At 52.3% G+C, this 18,252-nt stretch overlaps 1 protein-coding gene across 3 annotated transcripts in view; it reads right to left on the bottom strand.

Moving 5' to 3' along the window:
* Positions 1–18,252, bottom strand: part of Ctbp2 (C-terminal binding protein 2) — a 115,404-nt gene that overhangs the window by 19,400 nt on the left and 77,752 nt on the right. For 2 of the 3 annotated variants that reach the window (XM_048338053.1, XM_048338054.1), the window contains exon 3: positions 4,317–4,474. The exons of the other annotated variant lie outside the window; for it this stretch is intronic. In XM_048338053.1, coding sequence (XP_048194010.1) covers positions 4,317–4,374 — 58 coding nt within the window. In that variant the 5' untranslated portion in view covers positions 4,375–4,474. The remainder of the gene's footprint in view (positions 1–4,316; positions 4,475–18,252) is intronic. 3 annotated transcript variants of the gene reach the window in all.

Raw genomic sequence — 18,252 nt, 5'->3', positions numbered from 1 at the left:
GCGGAACAAAGACTCCTGGAAAAGGCGGCTCTGAACCTGCAGGCAGAACCCAGAAGCACCTTGGGAAGCCACCCCAGGCTCGCCCAAGGCCAAGATCAAGCCTTGCCATGACTCCCCTCTCCCCGCACTCCCCCAAGGACGCTGCTGAGGTTAGTGGGTAGCACACTGTTTTCCGGCTGAGACAGCCAAAAATAGGACTGTGACAAACCCACTTCCCCCTTGTAAATGTGGAGAGGCCACGGTAGCTTCTCTTCCACGTTGCTGGTAGGGTGTTTAGAGCCTGTATTTCAAAATTGGTTTCTAGCTTTAAGAAAATGCTTTCATTATACTTCCAATAATACCTACCAAAGTAATTTGTTAATCTAGCTACAAGTGTCCATTTGAACTACACCTCAGACCCCCACCCCATTTAATTTTAATTTCGACACAAGGTGTCACTCACTTTTGCCCAGGCGGGGCTTGAACTCTGGGTTTCCCAGTCTCTACCTTGCGAGTGCAGTGGCTGGGGTTAATCGCAGGCATGCGCCGCCACACCATCGGAATGATGGGAACACTGCGGACTGCGCACGACTGAGCAAGCACCCAGGCTCTGAAGCCCCACCCCGGGCGCCCTTTCAAGGTTAGCCATGCTCTAAACTGCCCGCGCCCTTGTGGGGCTCCATTATTTAGCCATTTTAAGAAACGATCCTCAGATGCCCAGGGGGTCGCTGAGCTGGCATGGACACAGGACACCTACCTGCACGACCACAGGGGACAGGACGGGGACCCGGGCAGGGGCCTGCGGCTCCAACACAGAACCCCACACCAGGTAAGGCAAGGCAACTTTCATCCCTTGCAAATAACTGCATTCCTGTCTGCAACTGTTCCCGTACCTTTACATTCGGGAATATTATTCTCATATGTTCATCTGTGCTATGGAATTTTCAGTCATGACTAGTTGACTATTGTATATTTATACAGCTACTGTAATTAGAGCTAATCACTTAATTACTGGAAATGTGCGTAATTGCCTGATCCCAACATATAATTAAAATGTATAGCAACATTATAAATCCCATTAAAAAAAAAACACCTACTTTTGGGGGGTGTACACAGATTAGAAATGATCCAGAGTGGGGGATACTGCGGGCTTCTGTACTGTTTCTCTGTGACATGCAACAAGTTGCCATTGTTTAATGAATTCAAGAAAGGAGAAACCAAACAGTTACCCAGAATAAAGGATCCAAAGAAAATTAAAATGAAGCAAAAATAATCCTGGCCCAATCTGTGCACTCTGATCTTCCTCTAGGGAGAAAACCCAGCCATCTGCTGTGCGGGTGAGGCTGGTCCCAAGGGAAGGCCCCCGGCCCCCTGCCAGCTAAGCCTGGTGTGCTGGCACTGGACGCCCCCCCCACCCGCCCCTCGGTGACCTGGGATTTCGTCTCCTTCTTAGGTTCGCTTTGTGAGGAATATTTCACTGAGATGTGGTTCTACAGTGGCCGGAACCCATGGAGGAAAGCCATAGGTTAGTTGTCTTCCATCCACCCGAGGTGCTTTCTCTGTGACTCTAGTCTTCCTGGGGGACCAAGGCCTGATACCAGGCTCACTGCACTTGCTTCTGCTATGACGAGTTCATTCCATAGGTGAGGGATGATTTCTTGGCAGTGCCAGGCAGCGTTTGAAGCCAGCGCCTCCTGTTTGCTAAGGAAGGAGCTCTTGAGCCATGTCCCAGCCTTATCACTAGCTAATTAAAAAATAAAGTTCACATCGCCACCCTCCATCCAGTGACACCAGAGGGGACTCACCAAAGCTCAGCTGAGCCGTCTATTATTCACACATGCCACAGTACTTATAGCATAACCCACAGTAAGAAGGTATAACAAAAAGCCACCAGGAAGTGGTTGTGTAATGTCTTCTAGTATGCACGAGGCCATGGTTCAATTCCCAACATCACAAAACATAGACCAAAAGGCATTACCAACACTGCTAGGTATGGGGACACACACCTGTAATGTAAGATCTCGGGAGGCCAAGGCAGGAAGACCTTGAGCTCAAGATTATGCTGAGCTACATAGTGAGAGCAAAGTGTGTTCAAAGGTCACTACAGTAGGGCTGTGCCGAAGGCTGGTCTCACACACGAGCACCCGTATATCATAGTGCAAGGCCTTCTGGCAGAACTAGCCAAATCCATGAAGCAGGTCTGACAAAAAGCCAGCGACAACAGCAGTTAAGCAAATAGCCAGCTGCCCAGTGTCTTGCTGGGTGCAGTTGTAAAATGAGCCCCTATCTGTCCAGAATGCTGAAAGGTGCCACAACATCAGCCCTTCATACACATTAGGACCGACAGCAAAATACAACGGAGCAGCCACGAAGCCACTAACCCTAGTCAGACAGCGGGCGGGCAGGATCACAGAAGAAAAGCTCTGCATGGTAGCAAGTGGTTGTCAAGGAATTGCAGTTCCTGTAGTGGCGTCACATACAGATAAAGATGATACGGAGCCTCCCGTGTAAAGAGTGTCCCCAAGTCTCATTCCACCGACGGAGGGAAGGATGGGTGCGTGCTGGGGGACAGCTTCAAGTCCCCGATGTGAGTAAATAGCGGGGTTGGGGTTCGCCTGGAGGCTTGGCTTACCCCATAATGACCTTGACCCACTGGGTCTTCACAGAACAGAGCAGGTGGCGGCTCAAGGGCATCCTCGGGACGGGAGATGAAGCCCACCTCATTAGAAATGGGAAGTTCTTTTATTTTACTCACTTATTGTCTTTAAATTGTACAAAAGGGTTTCGACAACTCAGTGTTGATCTGTGAGTAGAATGCACCTTAAGCATCGGCCCGTCCCTTCCCAGCCCTGCTCACCCTGCAGGGTTCCAGTCCCATTCCCACAGGTGCGACTGGTATGACGTAATCACGCTCCCCTTAAATCCCACCTCAGCTCCCTAATACTGACCTTGTTCAACTGTCCAGTGTTCAAAGGGATTATGTCATGGGAAGCCACCCGTTCATAAACTTTACTTGATAGCCAGTTTAATGGGAATTCAATTTTAATGCCACCACAACTAGCTGAGCTCAGATTCTAGAATGTTCTACAAACCAACCGGCTCCAAATCTCCTACTAACATCAGTGTTGTTAGAAGTCAAAAGGCCTAGGGGGATTACGTGACACTCTCCATAGACTGAAGAGACATGACAGCAATATGTGAACCTTGATGAGATAAAGAACCATAACAGTGAGCAGGGGCCGTGCGTCAGATGGTGCTGAGGAGGCTTATGCTATGGCAAACTATTTGGGGGATGATTTTTAATGGGGGATCATTTATTTGTTCATCACCCCCATACACATAAATATTATATATACATATACTATGTATCACGTTTATAGAAAGAAAGCAAATGGTACTGAACTGTAATACATCCGTGCTCATTGTACTATTTTAAGCCAAGCTTTCCATAGGGTTTAAACAATTCCTCACGCCCTTCCGCACCATCTTCCAGTAGCAGGAGCCCAGGGATGTGCCAGTGATACAGTTACAAAGAATGTCCATCAAGCTTCTGCCATAGATGGCGTGAGACACACCCATTTAAAGGACAAGCACTTCCACGTGGGGCCAGCAGGGGGCGCAGGGAGGCGCACGTTCCTACCCCCGACACGAGCCATGGCGCCAGCCTGGTGGCACTGGTTAGGGCTCCTGGCTCAGCGCAGGGTCCTCGGCAATAATCCCTGCGGGGAAGTCACCCCAAACTCCCTGAGCTGTGGGTAGAGCCCCCCAACAGTGGTCCAGGCTGGCGGGGCTCACTTCCCCCACAGCCACGAGAGCTCTCGGGGACCTGACACCACCGTTTAGAATTCTGCCCCCAGGTTTCCATTAGAATTTAACTATGTTTCTTTTTCCCCTTCTATGATCAAACACACTTCCAGATTATTTTCAAACATTACCAGGGACTTGGGCACACCACAAGGGGCAATGCTGGACTCCTCAAAACAAAACAAAACATCTGGGTATTCAGTTTTAAATATCTTAAAACAGATAAGAGTCCAGAAACCCCAGGAAGTTAGCTTTTATATGCAAAGGAATCCTAGGTAAAGGGGAGAAAGGCTGTGCCCCCTGCCCCTTCCTCTTCATCCTAGAAAGCCAGGCCTCTCCTACCTGAAGGGCAGCACAGCCAAGGACGTGGTACAGGGGTCTGACAGTGGGCAGAGGGTGGAGTGGGACTGGGGTGGGGGGTGGGGGGCTCTGGCTCGGAGAGCGTGGGGGGCTGGTCGGGAACAGATCTTTGATGATCTGGGGGAGGGGCCTCGTGTCTTGTTTTGAAAACCGCCAACCACGCTGGCTCTTACCTTCACAAATCCTGTCCAATCGCTGTCGCTTGACTTTGTGCTTATCCACAAGGGCCATTCTTTATCGAACTTTGCAACTCTGATTCAAAAGGCAAAGCGGTCCTCTAAGAACTTAGGGGAACTCGCAGGAGTCTGCGTGCATTACGTCACTATGCACCCTGAAACAAGGAGAAAAGAATCCTTACTCTCTGGAGACCTCCAGGACACAGGCCAACAGGTCAGTCAGGACTTTGCTGCCGCTTTCTACCAGGGGACCTGCCATCGGGGCACTTGGAGCTGGCTTTGCTGCACTAACGCTGGTGGAGGGCGGCTCCCGGGCCATTTCAGCAATCCTGCCTCCTTCCAAGTACCACAGCAAGTGAGCACACCCGAGACATTCGCCACTTGCTTCTCTGAAAACAGCAACGGCAGCAGTAAGGAGCTTATGCCCTCAACTTCAGGCCATAAAGACTGATTTCCACCAACTTCTGATTGGTGATCTGTACTCCATGGCCAAAGATCAAGCAACAGCTAGCCAGCCCTGCCCTTCCATTTCTTCAAATCACCAATATTGTGTGACAAGAGGGGCACAAGGCAGGCGGTCTCACCTTCCAACAAATGATACAACTCCAGCTTTCTGGAGGCCCTTAGCTCAGCACAGAGCTCTCAAAGGGTATTGGGGGTACACAGCAGAATGTCTTTGATGCCCTCCCAACCCTACAGTCACCAGAAAGTATCCAGATGGCTGCTTTCAGAGGCAGCCACCCAGTGGCTAGACAACAAGCTACGGAACAGCTGTGTGGGGACCAGGAGTCAAAGCCATGGATGAGTTCAACATCCACTCTTTACCCAAGTGAACAAGAATGAGGATGCAAGTCACAGTGCCACCCAAGTGAAGCTTTCTTGTGCCACTTTCTAGAACATTCCTTGCATGTGGAGGGCCAGGTGCTGTGTCAAGTGGCTAGCCTTGATATTTGGTCCTAGCTTTGTGGGCTGGGAGTACTTCTTAGGCCGAGTTCACAGGATGTAGAAGAGGAATAGGAAAAGGTCCTGCCACCCAGTGTGTCCTTGTCTGGGCCTTTCATTCATTCATTCATTCATTCCAAAAAGACCATCCAACCAGCATTATTTTAAAGCCAACAGCCTAAGATGGGCACACCCAGAAAAGGTTGCTGTTACTTACTGGGCAGCTACAAAGAAAAGAGGTAGGAAACAAGCAGGAGACACAAGCGTTCATTGTTGAGGACTGTGATGCATGGCTATCTATCAACTGTGCAAAAGGGTCAGGCTACAGGTCTATTAAAAGCTGGACAGGTTCCTGGTAGTTAATGGCTAATTTCCCAGCAATGAGCCTGAAAAATTGTCCTAAAGATTTATGGCAATAATTATGTGATTTTCAAAAAAATAAATAAAAAGCAAGAAAAGAAAAGCACCATTTTTAAGCACATAAATAATTAACGTTGGCGGAACTCTCCAATGCTCTCTCCACACCAAACCTGGAATGGTCGGTGTGGAAATGAGGGCCGCCTTCAGGTGAGATGCACCTGTTACAACCCCGAAAGGCAGCCACGCGCCTGAGTGAATGAGCACACCAAGGAGCCGGGCGCACATTCCAGCCTGTGGTGTGCATGTTTCCCTTGGGAGCGAAAACAGAATCCACACTGGGTGCCACATCCAAGGGGTGAGAGAATGAATAAGTCCATAATTGTGAAATACCGTGGAGATGAAAAATGACAGCATTAGGATCTGAGCTGGGCCTCAGAGTCCCCTCCCCCCTACCACGAGTGAGGGCTAATCATTCTTTTTGCTTTTCTTTGAATTTTAATTTGTATAATTAGACAGCTTCCTGAAAAATTGATAAGTAGAATCTCGATCATGCAATCAGAGGGGAGCAGCTTACACAAATGCATGCCTTCCCCCTACCTAGAAAATGAAGCACGGTCCCTCTGCCCTGCCTTCCTGAGACTGCAGTAGAACCCTCTGGAAGAACAGCAGCCGTGGAGCTCAGTGGAGAGTGCAGCAACTCTCTGGATCACACGTAGACTTGGTGGCAGCGACCAGAGAGCAAACCTCCCCCAACATGGCGTATGAAAATGGGACATTTTCCCCCTTGCCCTCCTAAGGAGCAAGCTATTCATTAACAGGACAATCTTCCCAGCGATGGCGACAGGCCTTCCTTAGGATGGAGTTGTGTCCACCCCAGCAGGCACCTGTGCGGTTAGCAGGGCCATGGCACAAGCTGCACTGGCTTGGCGCTCCATGACAAGGTTCCAGAAACATCGGACTTCCTATGAATGCCCCTCCTTGGCCTTCAACAGGCCCCATCCATGGAATTCTGACTCAGTGAGGGTCAATGTTGAGAGGAAAGCAGGAGGGCGATGGCTGCACAAAGTTGAGGCTCATGAGAGCAAACCCATCTGGAGTGCAGGGCGCATGCCCGTGGTTCTCAGGAGGCCGAGACGTGAGAAGGCAGCCCGGACAGGTGGGGCTGAGAGACCCTGTCTCCCTGAGCACAGTGGGAGGTGAACGGGGAAAGCCTGAAGCAGACAGAGGGGTGAGTTCCAGCTCTAGTACCTACACAAGTGTGATATGCCAAAAGATGCGTGCATGTTCCCAGCCCTAGGAGTGAGACTGTGCGAGACTGTGAACTTCAGGCCGGCCTGGGCAACATACTGAAACAGCTGCAAAAGAAAAAGCAAACAACAAAAAAGGAAGCTACTTGTTGAAGCTTGGTCACTACTAGAAGCAGCGGGGGGAGATTTCTTTGCATGGGATCAAGTATAAATGAAGACCTAAGACAACGAAGACCACATCTTTAAAAACTACCTGCTTTAATATCAAACTCAAAAACATCCTCCACCAAAGGGGAGTGAACATTACCTTGTTCAAAAAGGGTCTAAAATTTGGGCAGATGGATTTTCACCAACAGTCATCAAATCAACAGCTACCACCTGCCCAGACCAAACCACCGGGCAACCGGTTATGCAGCACAATGCATGTGAAAGTCCCAAAGAAGTTTGGAATGCCCTCTTGATTTCTTTATTCTGGGGCCTGTCTTCCTGGAGGTTAGGCAGTAGGTGCATGTCTTCAGTCGTGTCTTTCAAAATAAAAATCCCTCTGAAACCACTCAACGATAGCTTTTAAGGCAATCTATTTAAATATGATAATTTAAAAATCAAGTTTGGCAATAGCCTAATGAATTAGCATTATCATACTTATCCGCTGAGCTAGGCCCTAGGTTTCTCGGGATATACTTGTGATTTTGAGGACAAAGACATACATAGCAAGTACTGTCAGCTCACACGAGCCATGTGCAAGGCCAGTGAAGACCTTCTACCAGGCCAAAGGCCGCTCAGAAACGAGTGACTTGAAAATACCATGCTCTTCTCTGATTGAGTAATTCTGCTTTGGGTTAGGGTTATTGGCACATGCAAATAACATTTCCTAGTGTTAAACGCAAGCCTCAAAAATTCTAAATATTTTCATTGCTAAAAGCTATAATCAAGGACAGAGGATTTAAGTAGAAAGATTTCACCATTTTCCTAATTGGCTGTTTCATTTGGGTCATAATGGAAATTAAGTGTGGGTCTTCACAGGCTACAGAAAGCAAGACGTTTGCTTACTTAGAATGCTCACACATTTTTCAAGCGCTGGTCTCCCAAATATGCCTTGAAAATAAATATATTAGTTTTAATACTAGAGGCGAAACAAAGAGGATGAAAGCAAATAAAATGAACTCATTCAAACTAAGAGGTGTAGAAGAAAACCCCCGACTGCCCTGCTTGGATTGGGGGGCACGAGCAGGGATGGGCGGGTGGAATCTCTTTCCAGCTCTCCAGCTCTGTCTGCTCTGGCATGGAAAGTTACTTCTGTTGCTGAGGATCCTGGATTAGCAACCTTCAGAACCACAGGAGTCCCACCCTGGCCACACAGGATGACACGCTGGCGGGACAGGCAGGGTCTTTCCGTCTCTGAACGGCACACGCCCACCACCCCCTCAGAGTCTCCGCAAGCTCCTGTGGGAGGCTGGGAAGGATGGGGGCCAGGGTGGTGATCTGGTGCTCCAAAGGCCTGAGGGCGGGGCCTGATACAAGAATGGAAACACAGTGCCAGAGCCCAAGAGCCAGGAAGCCTCGCTTCCTGGAGGGACCCACCTGGAACCTTGTGCGGCGACTCAGTAAATGCCTAGTTACAACAGACTTACGAGGTACAACATCAGGAGAGAAACTATATGAATCTGCATGCTATAAATACATACCATAGAGTAGTGAGTTCAGTAAGACGAAGTATCGCTTCATTTCACTGTTCAACAGACTGCTTTGTCTATGGAATGCACAACTTTGATCACCTACTGCCAATGAATTACGCACGCGCGTCAATATCCACCAAGGCCATTAAAGAACAGTAGCTGGTCATTCATCAAACCACAATGATGACATCTTAAATATTTTTAGATCTTCAGGCAAGGGGAAGGGGGGGGCGGGTGGACCTGTCAGCCTTTCCTGGGGACAGGGACACCGTGCCCCTCCTGAGATCCCAGCTCACAGGGCTCAAAAGCAAGGACGCCACACCTGGAGGGAGGGGGCGGGGCAGGGCGAGGAGATGACCTTCTCCAGTTTCCTGGGAACAGGCTCGGCGGCCTGGAGGAGGCCTGGGCCACCGTGATGGAGGATGGGGGCCTTTGGCCTGCAGAGGGCGCTGCCTGGCCTTCCTCGTTTCCATCTCCTTCGTGAAGGCTCGCGCTGGTGGGTGACACACCACATCGCCCTCCAGGCCAGAAACCATAGGAAGAGGCACAGGGCCACGCCCTCCCCTCATCTCCCTCCGGCACTGAGAACTGGGGTTCCCCTTTCAGTCACTCGGTCTTGGGGCTAAAGAGAGGGAGGTCAAGTTGCAGAGAGCTGCACCCCTCCCCCCCCCGCCCCCACCGCGGGCCACAGGCCACCCAGAAGGGCGATTTTTCCATGATGCCTACATATTTTCCATTTCAAGATCGATGTGTGAGCGGCAGTGAAGAAAGCTGACAGGCCGCTTGGCAGCAATGGAATGACAAGGGTGGGGCCGTACAGCTCAGGGTTTCCATTACAAATGACAGCCTTGGGGGCGCCCCGCGTACCCCATCGCTCATTCTCCTCGGCCCCTGGGATCCCACTTGGTGTGAAATGAAGACATCGCCGTTTTCCCAGCGGACACTGGTCTGGAGGAAGGGGAGATGTGCCAGGGTCGTGTAGGGATGGACGGGGGCCAGCGGAGCCCAAGGGGGTCTGAGACGCCCGTTTTTCTACTGGCCCCATCTAAGAAGTCACCTCTGTTGATTCCGTCAGGGAGGAGCAGGTTTGGCGCATCTGGCGCTATCCCCACCCAGACCCCACGCCTCCACGGCACAAACCCTCCCTCCCTCAGCTTAAGCCGCTGGCCTAAGCTAGCAAGACGTGAATCCAAGCCAGCCTCGTGGGCATCCTAAGCTAGGACTGGCATCTGTTTTCAGAAAGCACGTGTCCATTCAGAGATGACCTCAGAAACAAATGGTAGGAAACGCCCACTTCCAATGGGCCCACCTGCTAGAAACAACAGCCTCCTGGGTTCCGTGCCGGCCAGATTACCAAGCAGGTAGCAAAGAGTCCACCTAGGACCCGAGCCACGCTGCTCAGACCCTACACTCGGCCCTATGGCTGCGCGGCGCATCGCAACTCAACTTCCCGCGTCTCAAGACCAACCCTTCTGGGCACGGACTCTGGGCATGCGGCGGGCACCCCACACGAGGACCCCTGCGCGTGGTGAGGGACGCTGGAGGGCCAGCCCGGGGCTGGGGAGCAGCACACTAAGCTTGTCCTGGGAAGGGCAGCTCCTCTGACTCAAGAGGACTCGTCCCAGACCTCCCCTGCTGCACCTGCTGCACAGCACACGGTGGAAAACCTTCATCGTCTACACGGCCGTCTACACGGCTGCAGTGACTCACGGCTTTGGGTCAGCCCGGGGGCTGGGGGTGGAGGGAGGCTCTGCATGGAGACGCAGTAGCGATTCCCATGTGTCTAGAAGGCAGCAGCTGCCTGCCAGGCCCAGCAAGATGGCTGCTCCCAGCCCAGAGACTCGGCGGCTCACTGCAACTGCCCACCAGGGACAGAGGTGCCAACAGGAGGCGAGACTGTGGGACAAGGCGAGGGACCGTGCGTTGCTTGCTGGTGACGAGCCCCCCCCCCCAGCCCAATGTCCCCTTCCAGGGCTGGGACACGCCCCGCCCGCCGTGGCTTCCCCAGTGACTCGCACCTGAGCATTCTTATTCCTGCGAGCTCTCTGCTTGTAACACGTAGGGGGAGCAAGTGTTGGGACCTTAGAGATTAACGGAGATGCCTATGGCTTCCGGCACAGGGACACCGTGGAGGGCCCTACTCTCTCGCTCTCTGGCGGCCATGTTCTACGCTTCTCTACGGAGAGGCTCACTTAGCCAACCGCCAAGTGGGTGGGTGGCACCCTCGGTCCACACGCAGGAGCAAAGGCAGGCGTCTCCAGTGCAGCCATCGGATCCCACTCCCCAACCTGGAGGCCCCTGGACTCCCCACCCTGGTGGACTCGACCCACGGGTCGTCAGCGAAGCGGGGCTGATTCCTGCCCCACGGAAGCGGAGGTAATGAAGCTTTGTTGCTTTACGCCTCCAAGTTTTGAGGTAATTTGTCACACAGCAATAGATAACTATCAAATTTACTGCGACAGAGTTCAACAGAAAAGACAAAACTACCGACACATTTGTAATGCGTGACACCAAGCTCCTGTCACCTATGGGCCAGAGGACGCTAACAAGCCCACCAAAGGCCGTAAATAAATCCTCGCCTGCCACGCTGACATGAGGCCTGTGAAATATCCACTTCTATGCACTCCTGGCTCTGTTCTGCTCACATCAGCAATACCCACCGCCCAGAGATCTGAGAGTCTGCTGTGGTTTTCACTTACCCCAGATGCTTCACATCAATTCCAGGCCTATGCTCAACATGCACAGAGTTAACTAAGGCACCCAGGGGTCTCCGCTCGACTCACACCCCCCATAAATCCGGGGGCATTAAGAAGATGGAGCGGAGCCCAGGTTACACATTAATGTGCTTCTCAGGCCACGCTCTTCATGGTAATTCGCTGAGTAAACAGACAGCCCCCCTACCCTCTTAGCAATGGGCCCTTGCACAGCTACTGTTTTAGTCTGAGCTCTGCAAATCAGCAGCAGAGGAAGCAGGTAGACGTGGTCAGAGCACAAATGGCCATTCTCACGATGGGAAACAAGACATGGCCGCCAAGACGGCCACAAGCCCCCCCACGCACACGTCCACGACACAGTCCCGGGTCTCGAGGCCTGCCTGTGAGAGCCTTGACGCAGCCTGCATTTCCGGAGGCGTCTCTGATTTCAGAAGTCACTAAATCCAATCGCTGCCTTCACAGACAACGGTGATGAGTGTTTCTGTTTGGCCCCGAGGCTGCCCCACCTCCCGGTGAGCTGCACTGCCGGTGTCAGGCTGGGAAGCGGGCAAGGGAGTGAGCACGGTAGCCAGACTGCAGACACCACAGTACTCCACAATGGCTACACCATCCAAAAGACCCAAGAGAAAACCGGCCTGCAGGTCACCAAACAAGCAAAGGGAGGAAAGCTGCCGGGCCTTTGACGCCCTTAGGCACCGTGGGTGAGCTAGTGGGGACCCAGGGCCCACGGCACGTACAGCTCTGGAAGGTTCTTTCTGACGGACCTATCGGTCTTTGTGAGCCTCCAGTTCCCTCCTCCAAGGCCAGCACCGCTGCCCATCTGTTCAGAGCCGGGCAGCTCGCGGCCAAGGCGCACAGAGCCGCGTGGGGTCTGGGTCAGGCCCTCGACGCCGCTCGGGGGAGTGTGCGCGCGAGCGTACACCCATGCGTGTGTCTGTCTGCAGACTCGGGAGGAAGGGCAACTGTACTGTCAGAGGAAATTCAGGAAGAGTTAAACTGTTTGAAAAACCGAGGCAGGCGAAAATGGCTTCAGTACAATTTGATGAGGTCATCGAGTATAGGAGCCTAATGACACTTGCAAGAGAAACATCTGTCAGTGCCAAGAGGTCAGCAGGAAGTGAGTGGGGTTTGCTGGGCTCTGACTGGCTGGGGCTACACTCGAAGAAAAGACACACATGGCTTCGCTTAGCCGGACAGGACGTGCAAACCCTTTCGACTCTTGTCCAACAGCCTCACCTCTGAGGTCGGAGGACTCTGATGGGCAATCGGCCGCTCCACGTGGACAGCACCGAAGCCCTCGGAGCAAAGAGCCCCGCGGGCAAGTCTGGGAATCTCTAGCTTCACTTTGTCCTAGGAACACAGTGGGGACACTCGACTAGCAAATGCTTTAATAAATCCATCATCACAACAACTGAAACAAGAGGTTCCTTTGGAAAAACAGGAAGTCCTACTGGTACATAGCCCCGCTTAAAATAGGGCTCATTTTATTTGTTGACAAAGCTCGGGCCTCTGAAGCCCCTCAACTCCACGCTTCGGGTCACTCCTGCAGGACCTGGGCTGCTCCCTTCGGGGCCCAGGGGCCTGGGCTTTGTTACCCTCTGCGGAGGTCACAGGTCTAGGTCCTGGCTCGCCTGCTTCCTGTCCCCGGGCTTTACGGGAAAAGCCAGGCCAGCCCGCGGGTCTCAGGCCTGGTGCTTTCCATCAACTGGGGCCTTTCTGGGCGTCCCGTTAAATTGGTGAAAGACCTGGAGGCCTTCTGGAATCACAACAAGTTTGTTCTTTATGGATTGTTAAGGAAATGCTGTCAGGAATACAGGCCCAGGGAGCCTGACCACAGGGTGGGGAGGCAAAGATGGCACCCCGTTTCATCTCCATCTTCTGCAGGCAGGCAGGCAGCCAGGGCGTTTCAAGTTTCCATTCTTCCCAAAGGCGTCCACTTTAAAGGACACAGGATACGGGAAGGGATCACGAACGCACCATGCCGGGGTCCCGCGTGCCGGCTCCTGCCTGCCCGCCACACCCAACAGTCTACCATTCCCCCGCGCCCTCTACTAACTCACCCACCGAGACCCTGAGGAGGGCTACCGGCTCTCCCTGTGCGGAGCAGAACGACACCTCGCACTCTGCATGCAGACAAGCCAGACTCGGCGGCCACGCTGCATGCCCGCTTCCCAAGGCCCCAGGCGCCCATGGTTACACGCCTCGCGATGGCCTCTTAGGCTCCCACGCAGAGCACCTCAGGGCTTTGGCTAGGAAGCAAATTCTCTTTTATGTGGTTGCTAGCTCAAGTCAACGCTGGTGGCTTGGGGACACAGGCGGATTTTGTGGGAGCCAACGGGAAGGAGGTGCGCGGAGGCTTAGACACCGTTCCGCACCCCCATCGCCGTTGTCCTGGACTGAAGCGGAGCTAGGCCTGCTGTGGGCAGAAACCTGGACCTCAGTAGCCAAAGGAGTGGAAGCGATGGGGGACTCCGCGCTGGGACCCACACGTGGGCTGTGCTGGGCGTGGTTTGCCGATCTTTTGGGATAGATAAGGGGGGCGCGGCAAAGTCTCAAGTGTGGCACACACATCCCTGAAGGGGGCGCAGGACGGGCCTCGGCCATGAAACCGCAGCTCGGGCCGGGTGGGTGGAGGAGCGGTGTGTCCAAGTCGCTCTGCTCCGGAGTGAACGATGCGAGCAGCGTGTGCGCGTGTGACCACGCAGTCATCTGCACAAGCATTCCCACTGCACTTTATTTTTAAGGCTTCACGTGCTATTTTTACACCCACAGAAACACTGCCAAGGGAATCCACAGAGGGAAACAAAGAAGCTGCTGCCACGCAGCGGAGCAATGGGTCCCACGAGGGGCAGGCGCTGGTCCCACAGAGGAACATCGCTCGAGATCAAGCACCCCTACTTGGGAGGGAGGAGGAAGGGAAGGGAAGAAAGAAGGCAGGCTGTCTTTTAAACACCCCCCCCCCCCACACACACACACACACACACACACACACACACACACACACACGCCAGCAATGGCATTCTTCCTGCAAAGCTGATTCTGAGTGAATGGCAAATGTGCAGTCCCATCAAGAAGCGTTGATGCTCAGGTTGCAGCAAGGAAAGTTCTAGAGCTGCAACTTCTGCCTGCGGCACAGGGCAGTCACGCAGGAGAGGGACTGAGGCTATCGTGTGGGCCGATCGTGATCAAGGAGAGAAGACAAGAGAAAGAGATCTCGGGGGTGTACAAGTTTTGTGCCATGGAGGAAAGGCCGGGGGCTGCACAGGACCTAAGCTGGCCTGCTTTTCTGTGGGGGCTGGAGAGCACTCGGCTGCGGCCAGGACAGTGGCCCGCTGGGCTGAGGGGGGCGGGGTGGACTAAGGGGATGGGTAGCACACACACGTGTCCCGTGTCCCGGGCAGTCCTGCAGATGTGCGCACGGCCCCCTTCAGCCAGCCCTCATTCTATCCTGGTGTCCAGAGGCCCTTGCGCTGCCGGACTCACACCCAATTCCTGCTGACACAAACAGCCCTGGTATGTACCCTTTTATTTGCACTCAAAACATCCTTCTTGGGACTATCCCAAGAAGCTGAGCACACTATTTTCAACGAAGTCCCTGGCATTGTCTAGGAATGTTTTCGGAACTAAGCAAATTGCTAAAGCAAACATCTTATTTTCCTCTGCTAGGCCGGCCAAGCACGGCGAAGCCCAGCGAACGTGCTCACAGGCAGGAATGCCAGTGGAACTGCCCCCTCTTGTGGAACGGCTGGTAACCGACGCGCGTTCCACAGGAAGCTCCGGCCAGCACCAGGATGAGCGTGCTCACACCTCCCGGGCTGCCCAGCCCCCCACTCCTGGAGGCTGGGGGCACAGGGGGCACAAGGGTAACATTCCAGGGCATTGGGTCCAAAGCCCTGTTGTCACAGCCAGCATACATGCACGCACAAACTTCATTTATCCCCAACGGTCTTAGAAAACAAATTGTGTCGTTATCCTCCCTGAGGCCCAGAGTAGAAAATATCCTGCTTACTGTGCCCAAACCCACGGGCCTCCACGGCAGAGTGGCAAACCTTTCAGTTCATTCACTTTCAATGCTTACAATGAAGCATGCTGTTTCTGCACCTGTCAGTGAGGGACCAACAGAAAGAAGGTTGCCCTGAACTGGAGTGGGAGGAGATACACGGGGCGCTTGTAAAACACGCATAGTCAAGAGTATTAGGGGTAATGATACTTTCTATTTAAATTATAGGAGGTGTTATCTTTTATGAATACATAGGGATACTGCTGGTGGAATGAAATGATGGCTAGCCATTACTGGTCAGAGAACAGCCTATTGTTCTACCATTCATCAGGTAGAGAGGAATGTGGAAAGCCAATTTGCAGTCATGTCTGATGTGACAGACATGTGTGACTTGATCTGCTGGGTAAAAGCATCGCACTGAAGAAATTTAGATTACTGCCAGCCACGCAAGTGTTTTTACACACGGGCCACGGGGCCTATTTCATTGCAACAAGGAGAAAATGTGCCAATGGCCTGAGCTCTGGCCACGGGAGGAACCCTCAAAACACTCAAGGCTGCCGCTTGAGAACCCCCAAACCTGATGATCCATGCAACGGGCCTTGCTGGAAGACAATTTTTAAAACCAGGGAAATTTCTTGTCCTTTGGTTCCCCTGCAGTAGTAAAAATTAATTGCCACATAAACTTGCTGATTCCTACCAAATGAAGCTATACGATTTATCAACTCACGGATGGCGAAAACTCAATAGCGGTTTAACTACATCACCTGAGTTATTGCTGGGTTTTCTACCAGTGACAGCTTTACGGGAATGTATGGTTTTGCGAATTCATTCACGTAGGACAAACTTCCAAAGTAAACAAAGGCACTAGGCAGAGGTGGCTCCCGTGAGCTCTGTCACAGTCCTCAAAGCCGGTGCGGGAGGCTGGACTCCCTTCAGGACCTGCTCCAACAGAGCCCCCCCCCCCCGAGGGGAAAGGGGGTCACTTGTACCACCTGCAGCGGCCGCTGGGGGAGGGGGGGCTGTCCTTGGATGACCTATGGTCTCTAAAACCCTACCTTTAGAGCTTTAATTTCCCAATGCTACCTTTGAGTAAAAATTCAGCTATTTAAAATGCATTAAAAATAAGTCACTGCCAATAACTTCTGTACTTTCCGCCAGGGCAGTGAGCTTTCAAGCTGCCTTACATGGTGCAGCAGACATTTAGGTGCAGAGTAACTGAGAAGCCAAGCGACAGGGACCCAGAGGAGGGCGCACCACGCTTTCCAAGGACAGAAGCCACCTTTGTTTCACTGGAGTCACCTGCCAGAGAGCCTGGACATCCCCGTCCCTTTATGGGCATTTTATTCTCTCCTTGTCCCTTTGCCCCACATTGAGACAACAATGGCTAGTCCTCTAATCTAAAGGAGGCCAGGCACAAACAGAAACAAACCCATCCAGTTTGTACAACTGCTGGGCTGGCCAGTGTGTCTTCTCAACTCGTCAAACCTAGGCTTTTGCAGGAAAGGAAGGGGGGAAAAAGAGAGGAAAAGGGGTGGGGTGGGGGTGGGGGGGAAGGCACCAGACCTTTGAGAAGAATCAGCAGGGACAATGCAAGTCACCATCTGTGTTCAAGAAAAATAACTCTAATTCTCAAGGGAGAAGCATTTTAACCTGGGAGAATTTCTGGTACAATAAAACAACACATGAGAACACCTGATTCACAGTCCAAGTTTGCTTCATGTTTTGTCTTGAGTCTGTAAGTGATCCTCAAATTTGTGTTATTTAGTAATTTCTTCTTCTTTTTTTTTTTTTTGCCAGTCCTAGGCCGTGAACTCAGGGCCTAGCACTGCTCCTGGCTTCTTTTTGCTCAAGGCTAGCACTCTGCCACTTGAACCACAGCACCACTTCTGGCCATTTTCTGTATATGTGGTGCTGAGGAATCGAACCCAGGGCCTCATGTATACGAGGCAAGCACTCTTGCCACTAGGCCATATTCCCAGCCGCAGTAATTTCTTCTTTTGTGATGGTTTTGGGGCTTGAACAGGGCCTGGAAGCTGTCTAGCTTTTTTTGCTCAAGGCTGGCACTTATCACTTGAGCCACAGCTCCATTTTCAGCTTCTGGTTAATTGGAGCTAAGTAACTGTCTCACAGACTTTCCTGCCTGGGCTGGCTTTGAACTGTGATCTTCATTTCTCAGCCTCCTGAGTAGTTAGGATTACAGGGGTGAGCCACCAATTCCCAGCTAGCACCATGTTCTTGTGTAGGCCTTGAAGCTGAGAAAGAGACTAAATAACTTCACACAGGCAGGCTCAGTGACCAAAAAAACCCCCCAATTTCCTACTTCTAGCAAATCTACTACATCTCTTTGTCAGCATGTACAGTTCTCTGGCCACGGCGTTAAGATGTGGGGATTCTGCCTACGTCTGTGGTCAAAAATCACAGGAAGAAAGAACAAGAATGAAACCTTTCTGGTTTGGTTGCTTACCTCAAGGTTGGTTTTGTTCTTTCTTGGCCAAGTCTTACATATTTAGGATTTCAGTTTCACACAATCCCCAACAGCGGCTGGCTGGTGACACAAGGTTTGCATCTAGAGAAATCTGCGCACCGGCTCCTCCGGCTGTGGTCAGGGGGGGCTGCGTTACAGTACGCTGTCCGGTGGACTCTCGCCCTGTCCCCCCCGTGACAACTCACTGCGAGCACACTGTGGCTCTGTGGACGGTTCTGGATGTGAATTGCTTTTCCACATCAGAACAGCCCAAGGATGGCAGGGGGAAAAAAAAAATCAACATTTTAATTCTGTTCCCACCTGGCTGCTGAATGACTCCAGTGAAACCGAGGGAGGAGGGCTGCAATCTGGGCAGGAACACAGCCCGGCCCCCAGGGTGTGGGTCTTGGAGCTAGAAATTAACCGAGAGCCTTGGAGACAGTGGAGTAGTTACAAAGGGAGCAGTAGTGCACGTCAGCTCCACGGCCAGTCCTAAAGAGACACGCGTCCCCAAGGATTAGAACATGAAT

This window comes from Perognathus longimembris, chromosome 2 (genome assembly GCF_023159225.1).
Source record: "Perognathus longimembris pacificus isolate PPM17 chromosome 2, ASM2315922v1, whole genome shotgun sequence".
In the NCBI taxonomy this organism is placed as follows: domain Eukaryota; kingdom Metazoa; phylum Chordata; class Mammalia; order Rodentia; family Heteromyidae; genus Perognathus; species Perognathus longimembris.
This window is presented reverse-complemented; position numbering and strand designations above follow the sequence as displayed.